The sequence below is a fragment of the Rousettus aegyptiacus genome, unplaced genomic scaffold (assembly GCF_014176215.1).
Source record: "Rousettus aegyptiacus isolate mRouAeg1 unplaced genomic scaffold, mRouAeg1.p scaffold_m13_p_10, whole genome shotgun sequence".
Lineage (NCBI taxonomy): Eukaryota > Metazoa > Chordata > Mammalia > Chiroptera > Pteropodidae > Rousettus > Rousettus aegyptiacus.
The window spans coordinates 89,569,146-89,592,579 of NW_023416285.1; the positions used below are offsets into that span (position 1 = coordinate 89,569,146).

The 23,434-nt window shown below is 35.3% G+C and overlaps 1 protein-coding gene across 1 annotated transcript in view; it reads left to right on the forward strand.

Annotated features, from left to right (window-relative positions):
• CUBN (cubilin) overlaps window positions 1-23,434 on the forward strand; it is a 224,919-nt gene that overhangs the window by 39,986 nt on the left and 161,499 nt on the right. Inside the window, exons 20-27 of the mRNA XM_036226882.1 lie at window positions 1,585-1,750; window positions 2,094-2,310; window positions 4,855-4,985; window positions 16,263-16,455; window positions 17,760-17,920; window positions 18,327-18,508; window positions 19,301-19,457; window positions 21,949-22,136. Of these exons, the coding sequence (XP_036082775.1) occupies window positions 1,585-1,750; window positions 2,094-2,310; window positions 4,855-4,985; window positions 16,263-16,455; window positions 17,760-17,920; window positions 18,327-18,508; window positions 19,301-19,457; window positions 21,949-22,136 (1,395 nt within the window). The remainder of the gene's footprint in view (window positions 1-1,584; window positions 1,751-2,093; window positions 2,311-4,854; window positions 4,986-16,262; window positions 16,456-17,759; window positions 17,921-18,326; window positions 18,509-19,300; window positions 19,458-21,948; window positions 22,137-23,434) is intronic.

Consider the following 23,434-nt stretch of genomic DNA (forward strand, 5'->3'; position numbering starts at 1 on the left):
TTATAGCAGCATGAAAAGAATAGACATTGAGGGATAATCTTTAATACTTGTATTCTGAAAACTGCAAAACATTGTTGAAGGATATTAAAGACCTAAACAAATGGAAAGACATCTCATGTTCATGGATTAGAAGCCTTAATGTTGTTAAGATGGCAATACTCCCAAATTTATCTAAAGAGTCAGTTCAATCCCTAGCAAAATCCCAGCTGTCACTTTTGCAGAAATTCACGAGCTGGTTGTAAAATTCATATGCAAATGCAGAGAACCAGAATCACCAAAGTATTCTTGAAAAAGAACAAAATTAGAGGGCTCACATGTACTGATTTCAAAATTTAGAACAAAGCTATGATAATGGATAAGTGTGTTATTTAAGTAAAGATAAAATATGGAACAGAATTGAAAATCCAGAAATAAATCCATACCTTTATGGCCAACTGATTTTTGAAGAGAGTGCCAAGACATTTCAATGGAAACAAAATAGTTTTGTCAACAAGTGATGCTGAATATCTACACGCGGAATTATGAAACTGGACCCCTGTCTTATACTATACACAAAAATTAACTTAAAATGGATTATAGACTTAAATGCGGCTGAAACCATGAACTTGCAGAAGAAAACATAAGAGTGAGTACTTGTAACCTTGGGTTAGGCAAAGCCTTCTTAGATATGACACACACACATAAAAACAAAACAACAGAAGGAAAAATAGAATAACTGGACTTCATCACAATTTAAAATAACCTAATTTCAAAACTGGTCAGATAATATGAATATATATATTTTAAAAGAGGTATACAAATGGCCAATAAGCACATGAAAAGATGCTCACCATAAATCATCAGGGAAATACAAATCAAACTACAATGTGGTAGTGCTTCACGCCCACTAGAATGGCTGTAATCAAGAAGTCAGATAATAACAAGTATTGCCAAGGATGTGAGAACTGAGTGCTTTTATACTTGTACACTACTGGTGAGCATGTAAAATGGTGCAGCTGCTTTGGAAAAGAGTTAGCAGTTCCTCAAATATTTAAACATGGAATTATCATTTGATCCAGCAATCCCACCCTTGCTACATACCCAAGGGAAATAAAAAGATATATCTGTACAAAAATCTGTACATAAGTCAGTACAATCATTTTTCATAATAGCCCAAAAGTATGTGTCCATCAACTGACAAATGAATTAATAAATGTGGTGTGTCTATACAATGGAATATTATGTGACATTACAAAAGAGTAAAGTAATGACATATACTATAACATGGTCAAACTTTGAAAACATTGTATTTAATGAAAGAAGCCAGTCATAACATACCGCGTGTTATATGATTACATCTATTTGGAATGCAGAATAGGCAATCTTAGAGACAGAAAGTAAATTAGTGGCTGCCTGGGGCTGAAATTTTTGGAGAATAAGGAGTGACTGCTAACAGGCATGAAGTTTCTTTTGGGATAATTAAAATGTACTGAATTTGAATTTTACTATATTAATACAAAAACATTTCAGAAATAATTATTCTTGAAGCAATCTTCCAAAATAAATATCTAACAAAATAAATTTGAATATATCTTTTTTACTTAGATTGGTAGCAGTTCCATTTTGGGTTCTACCGAAAATAAAAAATATTGTGGCACAGAGATACCTACATTTATAACATCCGTGTACAATTTCCTTTATGTTATATTTGTGAAAAGTTCTTCTACTGAAAATCATGGTTTCATGGCTCACTTTAGTACTGCAGATTTGGGTAAGTGATTGACACTTCAGTTTTGTCTCTTGGGTTTGTATCAGAATAAGTGAACAATGGAAAGAAATTATTATGAAAAATTTATTTACACTGTAGATGTGTAGTCACCTACTCTATAAAAATTTTAAGGTATATTCAAAGGCAAAATATATATTTCTTAATCAGCACATAGCAATAATTAATTGATATCTATCAATAAGAGAAAAACCAGATTATCCGAAGTGACATATAAGAGACTTTTTTCTTTTTGAGCTTTTAGGAGTCTATGATCAGATTATTTTATTTTGTATTTCAGATAGCTTCTTGGTTACTTGTTCTGATAATTTTATTTTTATTTCCACAGCATGTGGAGAAATTCTTACAGATCTATCAGGAACCATTCAAAGTCCTGGCCATCCAAATATCTACCCTCATGGCATCAAGTGTACCTGGCGTATATCCGTCCTACCTGGCTACCTGATTAATTTGGTATTCAGGCAATTTCATCTGGAGTTTCATTACAATTGCACAAAAGACTATCTGGATGTTTATGACACTGGTTCTGGGACATCTCTTGGGAGGTGAAATTATTTAGTTTTTTTTTTTTTTTTTTTTTTAAATACAAAAGTTTTCTTGCTTTAGTAAAGGAAGGATGTTAAAATCCACATGTTGTGTTTTAAAAACCAGGTGAGGTCAACATACTTCTCAGTGACTATTTCTACTTGGCTAGTCTGAGGCACTGGCCTTTCATAATTAAGTTTTGACATGTGTGTACATCATGAAGGCATCACCAAAATCAAGATGCTGCACACGTCCATTACCCCTAAAACCTTCTTCCTACCCATGCTAATTCCTCACTTCTGCCCCTCTTCCCCATCCCTATGAAACCACTAACCTGTGTTCTGTCGCCACAAATTTGCATATTCTAGAATTGTGTAAAAATGGAATCATACTATGTATGGTCTTTTTTTTTTTTTTTTTGGACTGGCTTTTATCAGTCAGTATAAGGTTTTCGTTGAGCTTCTTAGCTCTAAGGGGTTATAATTTTATCAAATTTGAAACATTTTTAGCCATTCATTCTTGAAATACTTGAAATTCTGTCTTGTCTTCTCTTTGGAGACTCTAATTACTTGTGTCTTAGGCCATTTGATATTGTCCCACAATTCACTGATACTCTGTTCTTTTGATTTTGAGTCTTTGTTCTCTGTGTGTTTTATTTTGGAGAGTTTCTTTTGCTTTCTATTGCTGTGTATTCAAGTAACCTTATCTATTCTGTAATGTCCGTTCTGCCTTTAATCCTACCAACTGTATTTTTCATCTTAGACATGGTAGTTTTCATGTCTAGAACTTTTTAAATTTGGGTCATCTTTTATATCTTCCATAGCTCTACTTTACACATTAATATTTTCCTCTAGCTTCCTAAATCTGTAGGCGACAGTATTTTAATGTCTTTGACTGCTAATTCAGTCACCTGTGGCATTTCTTGCAACATTTTGGTTGATAAGTTTTTCTTCTCATTGTGGATTATACTTTCCTCCTTCTTTTCATGTTGACAGTATTTGATAGAATACCAGACATTTTCAATTTTGTGTTTTCATGCACTGGACATTATTGTTTTCCTATAAGTATTCTAGAGATTTAAGTATTCTTGAGATTTGTTTTGCAATGCAGTTAAGTCATTTGGAAACAGTTTGATCATTTTCAGTTTTGCTTTTAAAGTCACTTGTTTTCCATCTCTGAAGAGTCATTGTCCTTCACTGCTAGATACACAGTGTCTTGAAAGCTGTCATTTTATATATTTTCCCATGTTTTTAGTTGTTTCCGGTGCAAGTTTACATCAAGCCCCTGTTATTACATCTTTATTGGAAATGAAAATCTGATCTTTTTTAAATTACTGTTTCTTGCATTTTATTTTTTCTTATCCATTTTTAAACATTTTCCATTAATTCATTATTGTCTTAAGCTAATTTTTTTCTTTCATTCTCCCCATTCATTTTTGCTCTTATTTATCTTAATCTTTCATTGTTAAAACTTTCTTCTTTTATTGTTCTTTTTTACGGTATTTGATTCATGATCACTGAAAAATAGGTAGTTTTTTACTGAATGGCATGAACTCCTATAATGATCTTGCCTAAATTGACAGACACGGGCATATATAGACATTTAAAGTATTAATTAATTCACCTACCTTTATTTTGATCAAGATATCAAATCTATTTTAACACTGAAAGGATATTATACACAAATTTTTTTCTTTTTCTTCTTCAGAAATTAGCTTATCCAGTTCCTATATTTGATATTTTCTCTTATTTTGGTTTATGTTTTTTTCTCTTATCGTTCCATTTGGTTAACCTTACCAAATGTGCTTTGATTTGACATTTCTATTTTCTAGTCGTTCCTTACAGATGTTTCTCTAGGAAAAAGCTTGTGGCATAATGTCTTTTATCACAACTCAACATTTATCATTGCTGAGTAAAGTTGCTTTTATTCAGCAAAATCTCGACATAGCTTCATAGTAAAACTCTTACCTCTGTATAGGCCAGCTGTTTAAAGATAATAGATTTTACCTACATAGGGCTTACTATTCTAGGCAGTGTCCTAAGTTCTTTATATAATACAGTATATTAACTGATAAAATTTTCAGAAAAACTCTCCGAAGTAGGTACTATCACTAGTCCCATTTTAGAGATGGAAAAACTGAGTCATAGATGTAGCATGCTCTGCTCAAAGTTATGATGCCTCAAAGTGTCAGCGCTAACTGTAGAGTCTGTGGTCTATGAGTTTATGAAATATGGTTTCCTTTTGTTGTTTAAGTTCACTATATTTCTATTAATAAGTTTATTAATATGCTATATGAAAATGTAGTATATATTATAATTTCTAATTTCATTAAACTTCTTATATATGACAAGTCTTACATATAGACACACACGAAAAATCATTTCAGGAAAGTATTCCTGAATAGGATGATGTTCAGCAACTTTGCAAATGTTCGTACCTGAAATATATGTTTTTAAGGTTAATAGAGAATGTTGTTGTTGTTGTTGTTATGTTCTAATTTTTCGTACATCATTTCAAGTGTACTAAAAGTTTTTGAACTTGCATTCTTTCTTCGTTTCAAATAGATATTGTGGAAAATCGATCCCGCCCTCTCTAACCAGCAGTAGCAACTCATTAACGCTTGTGTTTGTGGCTGACTCTGACCTAGCTTATGAAGGCTTTTTAATAAACTACGAAGCAAGTAATGCATCAACAGGTAACAAAACAGCATCTGTATACTTGATTTCCTTTACTCTGTTACAAAGTAGTACTGTGGGAGTACTTCATCCTCAAATCTGTGGTACCCAATGAAAGCTGTGTTTAGAAAAAGTATAGTGACTTTAGTGCCTTCTGTATTAAAAATAGACTAATGAATGATTAGACAAAAGTATTGTGTCGATGTTAAATTTTCTAACTTTGTTAATTGTATGGTGGTTTTGAAAGAGAATGTTCTTAGGAATTATACATTGATGTTTTGAGGGGGAAAACATGTGATATCTTCAGATTACTCTCCAGTGGTTCAGAGAGTGAGGGGGTGAGCAAGTCCGAGAGGGAAGGAGGAAGAAAGCAATGGGGGCAATAGACAGAAATGCAGTCAGTCCAGGTAAAAGGAAGTCAAGAGCTAGTTCTTACAACTTTGCTGTGAGTTTAAAATTCTACCACAAAATAACATTCCATCTCTTCTAACAAAGAAATCGAATATTTATTTTAAGAAGTTTGAAAAAGGACAATGGCAGGTAAGAATAAGAGGCTACCAGATGGAATTCTATGGCAGGAAATGTCAGATTGCTTGGCAAAATATACATTTCTAAATTTGACTTAATGAAATTGAAATCATTCAGCATTTATTCCTTTTATTGTATTTTTCCTATTATTTAATTTTCACCATTACTTTGCTCTTTGCAAATGCAGCATAGGAAACAAATATCCTTTGTGAGGAAGGTGTTTGAGGTAATATGTAAACCAGAGGTGACCCAGTCCCAAAGCCTGTGGGATTTCTGAGAGCATCGTGTTTCTTTTGGCTTCTGTTTCCACCTGCGAAGTGTATCATTTCAGAGAGTCTGGGTTTTCCTTTTGCATCATATTTAGAAAGACATTGGATGCACCAAAACTCTCCAGCGTAGATCTACAGTAGACGTATGGTGACTGAGCTTCCAAGGCATGTCACAGCCTCTGGACTGCTCACAGACATGGTGTGGTTCACTGATGCTGCCTTCAGGAAGTGCCGGGAGCTTTTCCTGTGCCTGCATGTGCTTCCCTTGACAGTGTCTTGTGTCCAGAGATCACTGTGTGCTCATCTTTGAAAGCTCCACTCCCATAAATAAACAAGCCAGCAAGCAAGCAAGCAAGCAAGCAAACAAACAAACAACTTAAAAATCTCCCACTCAGAATCCCTGCCCAGTTTCTCAGGTATTTCTCCTCAGAGTGGCTAGCTGGTGCTTTTTATTTCAGGCAAAACTGCTTTGTCTGCAGCAGATCAAGTTCTGTGTTTTGGTAGCATGCCTTTAGGTTTCTGCAGAATCCTGAGTATGAGAGAATCAGACAGCTTTCCCCACTGTGGGACCTTCTCTATGAGACAGTTTGTTATCCAGCTCAAGCACACAGGGAATTGAATCCTCAGCAATTACAATAGGTTATATTATGCAATTGACAAAGTTGCTGGACTTCATTCAGGTGTTTACCATCCAAAGAACAAAACTGGCTTTTCAAGAAATCATAGTGTGCACGCAATTTTCCATACTTCCGTAGTTTTATCTGCCTCATATATTTGACCTGAAGCACACCGAATATTAGATTAGGGTTTGGAACAAGTCACTTGAACTCTCTGGGCCAGTGTTCTCATCTGTAAAATTAAAGGATTGGATCCGATGATCTCTGAGATGTCTTCCGGCTCTAATCAATTGTATGAACACAAGTTTAATTTGCTGCTTGAATAAACTAGCTGTATCTTAGATAACATACGATGCAGGCGAGACCTCCTGAAAGTGTTATGGAAACCTTCATAACAATGTGCAAAGTAAGACATAGCTCCGTAATGACTAAAACAACTCTGCTAATACCACACTGGCCTGTAAGGTAGTATCTAGTGCAGGTCGAACCAAGAGCAGTCGATTGAAATAATATGGCAGGGAGGATGTGAAAGTTAAATTTTAATTAAAATTTTTTTTTCAGGAAGATAAGATATAGGTAAGATAAAAGTAAGTTAAGAAAAAGGAAAGAAGCAAGCTGGACAGAAAGGAAGTTGATAAAACAGGAGAACATGAGAAAAGATGAATGGTGAAAGAGAAGGAAATCCCAAAGTGACAGGCTCGAAGGACTCTCCGATCTGCTTCCCTGGGTGATGATCATGGCTTTGGCCTCTGTTTGGTCCAGACAAGGCTGAAATCACAGACCAGGGAGTGTTTGCTTTTTCCGCCCCTTGGCCAAGCCTGGCTGGTCAGTGTGCACCTGCTTTTTTGCTGGATGAACTCATCTGTCTGACTAACACAGTCAAATATTCTGAATAGCAACCAGATGGTTGAATGCAGGAAGCCACAGGGAACCCTCAACTTACCATTTTGGAGCCTGTCTCGGTTTCCTGTAGATCAGGATGTGAGTGACTGGCTCTCAGGAATTGCTGAGCATGGCCTCCTTTTGCAGAATGGCTCAGGAAAGGCGGGGCTCAGTGGGCTGCTGTGGGGGTTGGGCCAGTGACAGCTAGGCCATGTGCAAGCTGTCAAGGCGGTCTGAGTCCACATGAGCGTCCACCTGGAAACAGAGAGGTGTTAGGACTCTTTTTTTTTTTTTTTTTCCCAGTTGTCTTATTTTTTATACTTCCTGCAGAATAAAACAGTATCAGGGAAAAGGATCAATGGAAGCTCAATCATTGGCCCCCATTTTATTTTATTGTTTTAGCAGAAGTTATTTTCAGAGCAATAATGACAGTATTTGGTTCTTGATTTCTGGTTACTTGGCACGACAGGTGTGGGTTTCTTTGCTGAAGTCTTTTCTGTCTTCATCTGATAGAGGTTAAATTTCCTGACTTAAATCCAGTTACTTTTCCATCTGTAGTGCATGCCACGGAGCTATGATGTCAGCTTCTAAGTATGTGTTTGGGAGGAAAGAGGTTGGCTTCTGGTCATTACTGTGACTTCCTCCCTCATCACCCGTTCTATCTTCTTACAGATGTGCCTGAGAAAAAGAAACAAAAAACTAACAAATAAAATGTTTGTGGGTAGGAACTCTTAAGATTTTCTTGGTAACTGATCATGAGACTAGCTTTTAAATGTTTGCTAATTTAAAGTATGAAATATTTGAATTTTGAGGGATTAGTTAATTTGACTCATTTAATTTGTGAATTAAGTCCCGTATATCAGTGGGATTTTCTTGTTACTAATTTAATTGACTAGTTAACTTTATTAATTTAGACTGTAATTTTTATATTCTATTAATATCTGCCACATGCACATTAATGTAATCCAACCGAGAGGAAACTTTAAAAGCATAAGAAAGAATAGGCAAGTGTATATGATGCATTTTCTACTTTAACATTAGGAGAAAGCCTATATGACAGCAAGGTTAGTGTTTTTTTAAACATTGAAACATTCATGGCTCATTAGTGGGTCATGGAATTATCTTATTAGGTTACTACATGCATTTGTTAAAAGTATAGAATAGAAGAGAAATTATTAGAGTTTATCACACAAAGTTCAGTATTATTTCATGAAACCTGTTTGCAATATCTGTGTATATGTGTGATTGAGGTAAATGTATTTTTTATGGTGTGACAGAAAGTTCAAAACACTGATCTAGTCTAATTACCTTATTTTCTGAATGAGGGAAATTGAAGTCCAGAATTAAATGTATCTTCCTAGGAACACACAGCTAGTTGGTATAGGAGCCAAACCGAAAAACCCAGCCTTTACGCCCTATCCATTTGCTTCGCCATGTCTGCATTAGCTCTGGGGAACACTGTAGCTGATCTAGCTGCTAGTGTTCTGCTCAGGGCTGCGGTAGGACTGTGGTGGACCTTTCACATCTTCTGTAAAGAGAAGAGCTTTATGAAGTATCAGGACCACATTGATGCAGGGGTAAAGTGGGCCCGAGCCGGCCTTCCCAGCCTCCTCATTCCCAGCTGCCCCAGCCCTCTGGCCGTTTACCGCTGTTTCTCCTCAGTCATCTTGGAATGAGCCTAGGAGAGGTATTTGAGGGTCAGAGGTCAATAAATGATTACAGGAAGAGTGCAAGAGGGTTTCTTTAGAAGAAATGAAAAGGGAGAGTTCTGTGTCTGTTTTAAAACGTACATCTGTAGAGCAGAGTTCCCAAAATCTGTCTTTCATAAGGAACCTGGGTGGATTTTCTTGTTACAAATTCAGGTATCAAGGTCCCACCAAGAAATTCTGATTCAAACAGGTCAATGGTGGGTTTGTGCCAAGCAATTCAAGTGATTCTAATGAAACCGCAGTTCCCCGGAGGCTCTCAAAGTCAGGTCTTAGCACATAAATGACTATATAATTACAATTGAGATGTGATGGTCGATTATCATGGCAGAAAGTCCTTTCCTGGCCGGATGAAAGGCAGGCTGAAGGCAAAGCTTGATTCTGACTCCAGCTTTGATACCAGCTGGGGTGCTGTGGGCAAGTGAGAAGCCTCTCTGGTTCTTCCTACCCACCTTGAATTCTGTATTCTCCGCTGTGAGATATTTACATATTTTCCCTCTGGAAAGGGTTTTTAGTGAGTCTATTGATCTTTTAAAGATTTACTTTCTTATTGGTCAGTATTTCTCATATTTTTGTGTGTTTAGGTATCACAGTATTTCCCAGCTCAGATTTATTTAATTTATTACATTTTTAGTACTGAGACTGAAAATGCTAAAGAAAACATCTAATTGTGATGTTCTTAGTAGTCTACTCACCTTCATTTCTAAATTGATATTTTCTGCACCAAGAAAACAGGGATTATTAAAGAGCATTGGATTTGAAAAGGAAGGACTTGGCTTCGAATTTTATCTTCAGCTTGTGTGAACTAGGCGATTTTAGAACTTAACCTCCAGAAGTCTCAGATCCTTCAATTGTACCTCTCTAAAAAGTAGAGGTTATGAAGCCTGGCCATTTCACATAATTGGGGAAGAGAAAACAAAACATTCTTTGTGAAAATTACATAATAGCTGTAAAGCACGATGACTGTGTCTCGTTTAAAACATAATGACTGATGTCCAAGCACAATTTTACAATAGCCTCTTTAATGAATTAGCTTATATTTATAGTCATTTGAATTGGTCATCCGTGAGGATAAATAAAAAGCATGACTGACCACCTAGCAGAGGATTGTAGAACAAAATGTTAGATTTCAGTTAGGGAGTATTTGTCTTTCCTAAAGGAGAAACTGAACCTGTAATTTTGTCTTCCCTCAAGTCTTCATTTTGAAGATGGTTAAACCAAGTATGCCAATAGAGGCTGAGGACGGTTCCTGGTTTGACTATTATTTAGAAAATATCTAGATCTGAGGTCACACGGATTCATGCTGACACAAAACATCTCATAGATGATTTTAGAAAGCATCGCCTGTGGATCGATCTCTAATGTTATTGGAAAATCACATACGTTATCACATAAAGCAAAGCAGGACAGTGTGGTGGAGCAGTTACCTATAAGCTAGGGCCTCCCTAAGAGACGCATGTTCAAATCCACAGGATCTCTGTATCCTATTCCTGAAGTAAAACCATTGCTGTGTGTTTCAAATTTCCCCCTTTGATGATAAGCTGAATGCTCTGTTACTAAAACTTATTTGAAAATGCTTAGTGGGGGCAAAGATACATCAGGATTTTTAGAAAGATATAGCTTTGTGATTTTGTAGTGATCTATAGAGGACATTTGTATATTTTCTCTTTTCTTTCTTAACTTTTTAATTTTTCCAAGATTGGTCAGAAAGAAAGATATATGTCAAAAGCTGTCTTTGCTCTTCAGAGATGTGCTTTTCCATTGGTAGTTCAGTTGAATATATGAATGGAAAAAACTGTAATTTTCTTCTTTGTCAATTTGTAAATGTCATTAGACCACCATAAAAAGCAAACTGCCACTGGATATGAATTTTCCTTCATCAACAAAGATATGAACAAAAGACATTTTTATGTTTGCATTTAGTTTTGATGTAGTAAGAATTATGGCAACACATGAACATCCTTTTATGGGAATGTATTCAATTTTAATTATTTATGCTTTATTGAAAAGCACAGAGGAAACCAGAGCCTACTCTTACTATTTCTCCATATTAATATTGTTCTAGAAAGAGCCATTTATAATGTAAAGGGAAGAAAACATAAATATTATACAGATTTCATTGTTAGGTAAGAGGAATTACTAGCCTTTCAGGGAATAGCCACAGTAAGCTCAGAGAACCATTGTTTTTCTCTCCATAAAATAAGATATGTGAATCTCACAAAGCAATGATCAAGTTTTAATATTAATTACTTATTATTAATTAGAGCAGGTATACCTTCAAAATATTTTTAATTTTTCTATTTTAATTTTATTATATATTGGATATCTGAATTATTTATTGGATTTTCTTAGAGAACTCAACCATTTTTGCATGGAACTTTCAAACTTTTGATATAACAAAATATTTTTTATTTTTTAATTTCATTAAGTAAAATTCATTCTTAGTTTTGACAAATGCGTACACCCATGTTATCGCCACTCCATTCAAGATATAAAACAGTTTTATCATCCCAAAAAGTATCCCAGGATTCTTTTGCTCGGTCCCTCCACATCCTCCATCTCAACAACTACAGGCTTGATTCTTGCCACTCTCCATTAGTTCTGCCCGTTCAAAAGGCAAGTATGAGTGGGAACACCCTTTTATGGCTGGCTCTTTTCACTTAGCATAATGCTTCTGAAATTCGTTCTCTATATAAATAGTTCTTTTCTTTCTATTGATGAAAAGCCTTCCATTGTATGAATATGTCATTATTTGATTATGTATTCTCTTGTTTTTGAATCATGGGTTGTTTTTAGTTTTTAGCTATCATGAAAAGAGCTGCTATGAACATTGGTATACAAATTTTTCTGTGGACTTATGTTGTCCATTCTCTCGGGTAAATACCTAAGGGTAGAATTTCTGGGTCATATAGTAGTAATGTTTAATTTTATGAGAAACTGCCAGACTGTTTTTTCCCCCAAAGCGGTTATACCATTCTATACTCCCACCTGTAATGAATGAGAATTCTACTTTCTCCACATCTTTGCCAACACTCGGTACCGTCAATCTTTTCATTTTTAGCCCCTGGTAGTTGTGTCTCTGTGCCTCGCTGTTGTTTTAATTTGCATGTTACTGGTGACTAATAGTACTGAGCACCTTCTCACATGCTTATTGACAATTTATACAGCTTGTTTTTTTGATCTTCACCTGTGTTATCTTCTCATTGTTGAATGTTATATATTCTGGATACGTGTATGTCCTTTGTCAGATAAATGTGCAAATATTTTCTCTCACTGCATATGGTTAGCTTTTTTTGTTATGGTATCATTTGAAGAACTGAGAGTTTTATATGTCCTTTTTTTTTTTTAATGGTTACTATTTTTTGTATTTCAGCTAAGAAATCTGTGCCTGCTAAAGTGATGACAGTGTCCCCTGTACACCCTGTACATTCTTCTACAAGTTTTATAGTTTTACATTTGTATTTATGATCCATTTTGAGTTAACTTTTTCATATCATGTGAGTTATGTTTCCAAGTTTGTTTGCTTAGCAAATGATATTTAACTTTTCAAGCACTATTTGTTGGAAAGATTCTTATCTCGTATCCTGTTTTTTGTTAAACTCACTTATTAGTTCTAGTAACTTCTTAGTGGATTCCTTAGTATATTCTATATAGACAATCATATCCGTAAATAAAGACAGTTTTTTTTTTTCCTTTTCAAGCTCCTTCTCTCTCTCTGTCTGTCTCTTTTTATCTTACTGCAGTGACAAGTACCATCTGTACCATGCTAAGTAGAAAGGATGGGATTGGATGTACCGGCCTTGTTCTCGGTCTCAGGAGGAAAGCATTGAGTCTTTTACTACTTAAGAATGATATTAGCTTCGGGGTTTCCACATGTGTCTTTTTTCTTCTGTTGCCACTTTCCTGTCTTATTTTTGGTTTACAGAATATTTTTAGTATTCCATTCCATTTCCTCCGTTAGCTTTTTAATGATACCTCAGTTTTCGGTGTGTTTGCTCAAAGGCTTACAATATGCATTCTTAACTTACCAGTTAGTCTGCTTAGAGTTAATATGCTATGACTTCACACCTTCTATTTTATACCTGACACTTTGTATTTCACATGCTTCTCTTCCTACTTCACAAATACATAGAAAATAAAGAGAAAAAGGACAGACCGCATATAGGGTTACCATGATATAAGCGACGGCTGGATTCTAATGAGAAACAATCAGAGGCAAGAAGGAAATAGGATGCATCGTTAAAAGGTTGAGAGGGAGAAATAGATTTAAATATTCAGCAAAAAATATTTTCAAAATGAGAGCACAAAAAAGACATTTTTAGACAAAGGAAAGCTGAGAGAAATTATCACTAGAATACTTATACTACATGAAATACCACGATGTCTGTTATAATCGCCAAAGGCAAAGGATACCAAAGAGAAATATATATCTATAAGAAGGAGACCAGAAATATATATATATCTATGAAGAAGACCAGAAATGATAAATAACTGGATAAATATAAAAATTGCTCTTTCTTCTTATTTCTTGTTTTTAACAGTAAGGTAGAATTTATAATATAAATACAATTAAAAGATATAACTAAAATTGCATCAAGAAGCAGGCAGGTAGACAGAATTATACTATGATTCCAGTTGTTATGGAGTGCAGTCCTAGTTACTTGTCATGGCTGGAAGCATGACTGGAAGAAATTTTTATAATTTAGCTTTAATAAATGTAAAATATTAAAGAATCTCGTTCTACTGAGGAGAGAGGATGGGACAGAGAGGAGAAGCGGAGTGAGAAAAGTGGAGGGGGTAATCGAATGGGGGAGAGACAGTGGGAGGAAATTAGGTACTTGCCCCGCTCCTCTCAATTTGCGATACATTGTGATCTGGGCAAGTACTATGGTAAATAAAAGTTAATAAAGGTTAATAATGTCATATTCATATTTCGAGGTCTATTAGAAGAAAGGTACTCATAAAAATCATCATCATAAAATATGTTTGGGGCTCAGACTTCTGTTTACATAAAGTTTTTATTGAGCACAAAAGAATTAATTCTACTTGGTTGAGAAAGGTTTCACAGAGGAAATGGTATTTAAATTTGACCTTAAATGATGAGTAAGAGTTTATTTGTTAAAGAGTATGTTAGGGAGATGAAGGGAGGTTGTCAGACAAAGTGAACGGTGAGATCATTTGAATTCTTCAGGGACTTTGTTCCCCTTTGTGCCAGCAACAGAAAAGAAGCTTTATATGTAAATCAACATTTCAGTAGAAATTAACAACTGATAGTCATGCTGCAATAATGACTTGTATATGAACAAGGTGCAGGGAAATTACCGATTCATCATTCCTTCTCAAAAATTTCACTAAATAGGTTTCTTTACATGGGAACCTGATTATACATAACACTTCTGCAGACTAATTGCAAATTGCATTCGAAATATTGAATGCAATTGTATTTCCCCTCTGGAAGCAGAATGGGTAAGCAAGGAACATTATCTCTTAAAGAACAAGTGATGTGAACAGATAATTTGCTCTAGATATTTGCTTTACTGGCAAAAGCTATCTGAATGTGGGGTTGGTCAGTGAGTCTCAGTTCTATCAGCTCAGGGGGACTGGGTCATAGCTTTCATTGGATGCCCAGGTGATCCATGAATTTTTATCTTAGTAATACTCATTACTGGGTCTGAAATACTTAATCTACCACTTCTATCCCCATTTCTCTCTCTCTGGCCCTCTCCCTCCCTCCCCTGCCTTCTCCCTGTCTTTTCCCTCCCTCCCTCCCTACTTCCCTCCCTCCCTCCCTCCCTCCCTCCCTCCCTCCCTCCTTCCTTCCTTCCTTCCTTTCCTTCCTTCCTTCCTTTTTTCCTTCCTTCCTTCCCTCCCTCCCTTCTCTTCCTTCTCTCCCTCCCTTCTCTTCCTTCCCTCCCTCCCTTCTCTCTTGAAAAAATATCTTGGCAGACTAAAAAAAACATAGAAACATATGACATTCATCTTCGAAGTTAAACATTGATTCCTTTAATACAGTAAAGCCTTAATCACTTAATGCGTAAAATAAAGTAAACCAAATATTTGGTGAATGCCTATCACTCTGAGGGCTGTACATAAGCAGTAGAACCTGTAATATTTTCTATGCGTCTCTCTGCTCTCGATACCAGTGGTTCCTCTGTTCTTTCCTGGGTAAGACTATACAGTAACAATTGAGGAAATAGCGCACCTAAACATCCTTACTTTTTTTTTTTTTTTTTTAACTTACGATTAAGTAGAATAGTTTATTCTCCCCAAAAACTTTTAGCCAAGGACCTGTGTCTACTCTGGACACTAGATTTATGTTATTACTGGATATAATTGAAGGTGAATTTAAAATACATTGAAACCAGTTTTTCTTTGGAAGATGTCTCCGATTTGGAGGGGAATGATTGGGTTGGTTAGTAAATATAGAGTCTGAATGACTGGATAGATAAAGTTAAAATTCTTAAAAGTAGAAAATATTTATTTAGGACATAAAATTGTCCAAGGATTATCTAAATGTTTTGTGTGAATGAGTCTCATAATTTATTTGTTTATTAATTTATTTATTTCCCATTATTTATGCTCTGCTTTTCTTTTATACTTTTCTGTTTTATTTTGAAACATAATGGTGATTACTACCATTTTTTGAGCACATACTATGTGCCAAACTCTTTAACTGCACTGTCTCTAAGACTGACTTGTATACTCACAGAGACCTACCATCTCCATTTTAGAGATGAGGCTCAGAGAGGTGAAGTCACTTGTCCAAGGTCGCATCACTTGTCAGTGTTTGAGCTGGGCATTGATGCAAGGTCACTCTGCTCCCTGAATCTCATCTTCTATTGTCACTGAATGGTGGAGGTACCTGCTTTGCCATGTCTCATAAACATGTGCTTTGGTGAAAACCATTTTAAAGGAAGGTTATGAAAAGGAGAACAGAACTGAGTTATTTCTAAGCCCCTTCTATGTTTCTTTTGTTGAGGCTTGTTTTTCATGTTTGTGGTAATTTCCATGAATTAGGAAAAATATAACATTTCCAAGAACATAAAAAGTTGTTTACTCACAATATGTATAACAAACTTCCACTTCTTAGCTTAGATTTACTGTTAATAATTGTTTTTACCTTTGAGATTTCAAAAACTTTGTTTTGAAAAGAAATCATTCTTTAACCATCTCAGAATGGCCTATTGAAAATCAAGTACATCGACACAAAGTAACCAAATCTTTATTGCTGAATGGCTTATTCATGTAGCATAATATTTTCTATTTTCCCTCTTGTGGTCTGTTTATTTTCACAGTATGTTTGGAAGACTACACAGAAGACTCTGGGATGTTTACTTCTCCAAACTTCCCCAATAATTACCCCAACAACTGGAAATGTGTTTATAGGATCTCAGTGAAAACCAGCCAACAGATTGCACTACACTTCACGAACTTCTCCTTAGAGGAGGCCATTGGCAGACAATGTTTAACAGATTTTGTGGAAATCAAGTAAGCACTGTTATTTCACCATAATCTTTTTCATTTCGTGTTTTCATTCATAATCTTTCTTGGAAAAGTTAAGGAAGAAATATGGAAAATCTCTGGAAAGCTTCCTTTTGTGCTCTTTCTCTTAAGAGATAAAGTTTGTCATTTGGAGCCTGACTGAAGAGAAGAAAAACATACAATTGCATGAGGGTCAGTGGTTATTTTGAAGTGATTCTTTTATTGGGAATATTTGAAAATAATTTCCAAGTTTAATTTGGGTGGCGTAAACAAAGGTAGTGCCACTCTGAAATTAGATACTGGCTATTGTTGAATATTTCCCTTCTTTATGTAAAAACAGTTTAAATTTTAGGCAATTTACTGTCCATTTAGTCTAATTATAACACAAAATGATGCTAAGATAGCAACCTTATCTTAGGATTTTCACAAAGTTTTTACGTGGAGGAAACAAAAGTCTAGGCTTGTGAATTTCAGTACAAAGCTTTTTTTCTTTAATTTTTTGCTAGTTTGACAGAATGTATTTAAAAAGTTATATTTGCACTAAAGGTAAGTTAACTTATTTATTGATATCTACTGAGATTATTTTATTGAATTAAATTTGGTTAATCGCTTTGGTGTGCATCTGTTTTTCATTTGGAATTTTATATTATTTTATAGCAAATTTTATTCTATGAGATAAAATAATAAATCACAATTGCACCATATTATGCTAAAATAACATAATTTTCTCAAGTTACAGCAATTAATCATCTGACTTTAATGTTGAGTGAATTCTTTTTTTTGTTTGTTTTTTCCGTAGGCTTTTAAAAGCTACAGAGTATAAACTAGATTTAAGACCCCAAAAGTTCTCGGAGAAAGAAGTATTTTAAAATTTTGCTAAATACATCATAAATGATATATTTAATTTTGAAAATTTTCAAATTAGAAGGAAAACATTTAAGATTTCTCCATAAAATAAAGCAACATTTGTTTGCACTGTTAAGAATTAGGGCTTTTTTTGTTCTGTGTCCTTTGATACATTTGTCAGGCACTTTATTTGAGAAGGAGAACATTAAACACTTTCTCTCAGTTTGTAATTGGTTATAAAAAATATCATGCCAACAATAAACGATAATTATTCTTTTATTAAGTTATTTGAATACTATTTAATAAATTAAAACTTGAAATTAAGGTTTTTAGAGTGTTTTCAAGAGACGTTGATTGATGTAAACTAATCCGTTTGTGATCTCAAAGTTCAAATAATGTTAAATGTTTATACAGTAGGTTATATCCATAACCTAATGAAAGTTTACATCTGTATTTTGTCACAGAGATGGAGGCTATGAAACTTCACCATCACTGGGAAAGTACTGTGGTTCAAACATACCTCCAAGAATCATCTCTCACAGTAACAAACTATGGTTACAATTTAAGACCGACGCCTATGACTCGAAGTCTGGATTCTCAGCTTCCTGGGATGGATCATTAACAGGTAAACAGCCAAGAGCTGTCTTTGATTGTAGAGTCCATTTGGATTGGTTTCTTGTTTCTTGAATCACTGTACTCATCCATTTTTTCCAGTTCATTTTGTGATTATTCCTAATAAACTTCAACATTATAAATGTTTCTGAATTAATAGCAGCCTTTTGATTTTTAAGGACAAAGTAAGGGAAGACGTTCTGGCTCCCTGGTAGATTTCTTCAAGCTGGTCATCTTGGGTAGGAAATGAAAAGTACATTGACATGAATCAGGATTACAGGCCAGCTGTTCTTTGGTGACGTAGTTGTTTTGCAACTCGGTTTAAAGGGGACAAACAGTAATCAGTTTGAAATGGAGAAGAAGATTTCATTTTACCAGAAAAGAAAGGATGCGCATCCTTCCGACTCTCTCTCCTGTAGGTTGCGGGGGCAATCTCACCACTCCCACCGGCACGTTCACGTCCCCCAACTACCCGATGCCCTACTACCACAGCTCCGAATGCTCCTGGGGGTTGAAGTCCAGCCACGGCAGCCCATTTGAACTGGAATTCGAAGACTTTCACTTGGAGCATCATCCAAACTGCACTTCAGATTATCTGGCTGTATGTATAAAGTTTCAGATGTATCATGCACTGTTCCCACCTTGCCCAACATGTGTAAATGCATTCATTTTTATTTTTGAGGTTCAGGAAAGGAGACCATTTTGTTTAAATGTCCACATAAACATTTTCAACAAAAGTCACAACTAAAAGAAATTAATTGAAAATGACAGCCTTCTAAGTACAGCATGTATTACTGAATGACTCGGTACACTAAGTATTTAAAATATATTGAATATGGACAATTAAGATATGGTTAAAAGCCTCTTGAAAGGGGTTATGAGACTTACCATAATTATTATTATCTATTTACTTTCAATATATGAAATGAAAAATAACAATTTAGAGGCTTGTATTGATGAATTGGAGAAGATAATTGAAGTCATCCAAATAGGGCTTTTTTTATAGTACTAGCAATTCAGCCTTGTCCATTAAAAAAAATTTCAGTAAGAAATGTATTAAAGTGTCATAAATTGTAAACTATGAAATGAAAAAGCAAGAAGGACTTCTGATAACAGCTATGGTCTCAAAAATATGTATTAGTCTTTCATTTTCAATCTTTAGATTTCAACCTGGGTTTACATCCTTACTTTCATACATAGCCACGGCTAAGTGGCCCGAGTTCATGGCCCAAGTTTAGAGACATTTAAATATAAATTTAAAAGGTATTTTGGTTCAGAGCTATTCTTTTGTTATGTCCTATATGCATTTCTTCCCTACTTCTAAAAGATTACAGGGTCCTTTATATAATGTTTATAACCATAATCATCTGACCTTTAAAATGTTTTATTAAAGGTATATGATGGCCCAAGCACCAGCTCTCATTTGCTAGCTCAGCTTTGTGGGAATGAGAAACCACCTCTCATTCGTTCTAGTGGAGACAGCATGCTTTTAAAACTGAGGACAGATGAAGGTCAACAAGGAGGTGGCTTCCTGGCCAAATACCAGCAGAGTAAGTATATATACTGGCTGCTCAGAACCTGTAGTGGGTCTTCAATCTCTCAATGAATAAAACAAATGGAAAATGAGTAAACAAATGGAAATATGAGTAAGCCATTAAAATAAATCTTATCTCCTCATGAGAAAAATTTAACTCTATTTGAATGAGAAATGCTTATACATTACATTTATCATGTAACTAAAGCATGTGGTGAACCATAGAAACTTGGAAGTGTGTTTAATATGCTAATATGAATCACAATTCAGCTAAAGATCAGTTTAACAGGTTAACAGCTGGTGGGTTTTCATTTGTATCAAACATTGTAATCTATTAGACATTATTCCCTTGTACATAGTACCTCTCAAACTATTTTTTTTGGTCTTGTACCTCAAAAGGTACCCTAATTTTATTAATGGAAACTGTGGTCCTTATGAATCGTATGTTGAATAGCCACATTCTTTACTGTGGAAAATCTGGTCTTTGTAGAGAGGCCATTTTAAAATCTGCTTCCCCATGAGGTGGCCTGGTGGAATTAAAGAAGTATTGAGCAGAAAGTACGGGGATCCAGGGGTTTGTTCTTCCTCCCAACCCCTGGGAAGGTCACTTTCTTCTCTTGGGTTCCATAATTTTGTCTCTTAAAAAAAGGAGATTAAATTAGACGATTGCAAAAGTTCCCTTCTAGAATAAACACTTTCTAAAAGTTTCAAAATGGATGTTCAAGAAAACAAGGTTCCCTTGAATTTATGTTATTTAAGTAACGCTTTACTTGTGATTTTGAAAGTACGGGCCCATTAAATATAAATTTATGCATAATTTTTACACAATTGCCTAAAAATGGAATTCAAAGTCACAAAATCATAATCTGAATATACATTTGGATTAGTTGAGAGTATTTAGATTTAACCTTGTTTTATGTGTAAATTTGAAAATTTATTTTCACTTACATCTGGGGTTTAGGCTGAATTCTAAATAGTTTTGAATGCTGAGTTTTAATGATATATAGCTTTAGTATATGAAAAGCTATCTCAAATTCTATCAGGGATCTATCCGTTTAGTTGAACATGTAATCATTTCTCTAATTTTGTTATTGCCGTGATAATTTTTTTTTGGTTGCAGTCAGATAGCTTATGAAAAATCCCTTTTTATTCTTGTGACATTTTATTTTTCTCTCATAATTTCATAGCACTGAAAGAGTAGTGCACACGGGGTATAAGTTCTTAAAGGTAAAATCTAAGTTAACCTGTGAGATTTTCTGTATAATTTGCCATTTGAAATTGAGAGTCTGCAGGTGATATAATTTCTGAGCAGTGACAGCAGCCTAGAACATATTTAATGGAATATAGTGGTTTAACGAAAAATATTTTCCTCTGCCCTGTTTTGTCATCACTGAGGCACACAGTACCTATCTACCTAGTATGTGTAACCTCTCGCAGACATCTAAAACAACAAAATTATTCTTTAGAAATCCTATGTGGAACAAAATGTGACCTAAAAATTTTCAAGGAGAAATACTTTGAGTCTTCTTCTGCTCCAGCAATGGAAGACTTTGAAGGTCCACAAATGTATCCTTTTCCAAAGCAAAGTTTATAAATGGTGTTCCAGCCACCTGCTGTGAAGTAATATTGTAGAAGAAATGCACCTATGAACAACATTCTTCAGAGAAAACTTTTTCAATATAATGTGTATTTTCCCATTCTCTTTTATTGCACATCAGACCATATGAAAAAGACTTGAAAAAAGGCACCTCGTTCAAGTCATTTGGTTTGGCTGAATTCAGCATTGATTTAGCCATACCTAATTTAGAGGTGCATAGTGTAGTTTCACTGAAAACTCAGCTGGAAAAAATGCCAACCTTGGCTTGAAGACATTTTCAAAATTTAAGATTTTCATTTCTTCTTCAAATCCTTTGCATTCCTTCTAATCATTTGGTACTTCCTGATGACTAAGTAGATGAACAGGAGCCTTTATTGTGAATTGCATGCTGACTTTTGAATAAACAAAGCCGTGTTGTTATTTGTTTTTAGCATTCGCATAGAACTTGGTGTTTTTAAACCGTTGAATTTAAAGGTCAAGATTTTTGTTCCTTCCAAATGTTAAAGTTAGAAAAACAGAAGCATAACATATTTAATACGCTCCTCTAAGCAAATTAGACTAATCTCCGGGTAGTGGTAAGCTGTCTGTTACGCTGTCCACCAATTCTCAGGATTTTGATCCCACTTTAACAGGCAATTTTCATGACACCTTAAAGTCGAATTCAATTAAGTATTATTTTACATTTGTTTTAAATGGAGATGCTTTCACTATAAAAATGCTGCTCTCTTTTTCTCTCTCTCTCTCTCTCTCTCTGTGTGTGTGTATATATATATATATATATGTATACACACATATGTATGTGTGTGTGTGTGTGTGTGTGTGTGTGTGTAGTCTGGTGCTTACTTAAAATCTCACACAGTTATGATATTATTTGGTTGTGGTTCCTAACAGTCATGGTTATTTTTTCCAGCATGTGAGAACGTGATGATTGTGAATCAAACCCATGGCCTCTTAGAGAGTATACATTACCCAAATCCCTATTCTGATAATCAGCGTTGCAACTGGACCATCCAAGTTACAACTGGCAACACTGTGAATTACACGTTTTTAGGATTCGAATTGGAATATCACATAAACTGCTCCTTAGACTATTTAGAGGTATGTATTCTGAAGCTAAATAAATCACTGCATTTTCAAATCAATTAGGCAAGCCAAGCCAGCAGTCGTCAGACTTTGCAGAAGTAAATTCCTAATCGTGCTCTAAACTTCTATAATATACCAGCTGCCCGTGGTATTTGAACAGGGATATTTTACGTCTCTTTCACTGCCTCATTTTAATATTAAGGTACTTATTCTACTAAAATATATACACAAAGAATTATCTGTGTTTTTAGGTTTCAGTATGACTTCATATTATTTAAATAATACAGAAAGGAGAATAACTTCTATTTCTTGTAATGTTTATTCTCTATAAACAAGAGATCAGAGAATATTTGGGTATGAGGGCTTTATTTAATAACTTTATAACCGAGGCATTGATGGTAGAGTTGAAACCCTATACGAGTTCGGTCAGGTTGAATTGAATTTCACAGCCATACTGTAGCATCAGCCTAATGATAGCTATTAGTTCATGACAAAGAACTGAATTCCAAACCGGCCTTGTGGCGTAAGCCTGCACACTGCCTGTCCTTCTACCCCTCTGAGTACAAGCCAGAATAGAGCTCGTGGCCTTGCCGAGTGTTGCACGCGTCGCAGTACGCTAGGACCGCGCAGTGATCCGGCAAAGCGCAATGGAGCAAGCTGCAGTGGGGACGAGGCTTTCAAATGACTTCAGAAGAGGCTTTGGCAGAAGGACTGGGGAGGAAATGAGATGAGACCTTTTCAGGGACCGAACTCCATCTTTGTACTTACTCAAGGGTGGAACGGTAACACGGCCCATCAGATAGTTTTTGGAGGTGTTTGAAAACTGTGAGGTAAAACAAATTACTTGTTCCCATAACTGCAGCAGCTCATGGAGGCCCTTCATAGATGCCGTTACAGGCAGGCCATCCATCTTGTGCAACATTGATGGTGAAAGCAGCAAAAATACCCGATGAGAACCAGAAGTTCAGCAGAGGCTTCCAGGGGACGGTGCTGTTGCCAGATGTTTTCCATTTCTGTAAGCCAGGGGGCAAGGCCAGAGCGAGCGCCACAAAGGCTGGTCTGTGATGGAAATTTTAAAAGCGCAAATAACCATTTAAGGAGGGAAAAACCACAAACACAAAAATCTAGTTTTCATTATTTTAATAACTTCTGGTTAAAGGTTTCTTTTTCAAGTGTTCTAGCCAAGTTCCAATTGAGTGACTGTTACTGCAGCCAGAATTATTTTGTATTAATAAAACTGCAGCTGAGACAGGACTTGATTAGGTGCTGGTCGGGTATTGTGCCCAGCTTTGCTGAGAGGTGTGGGTTGGTAA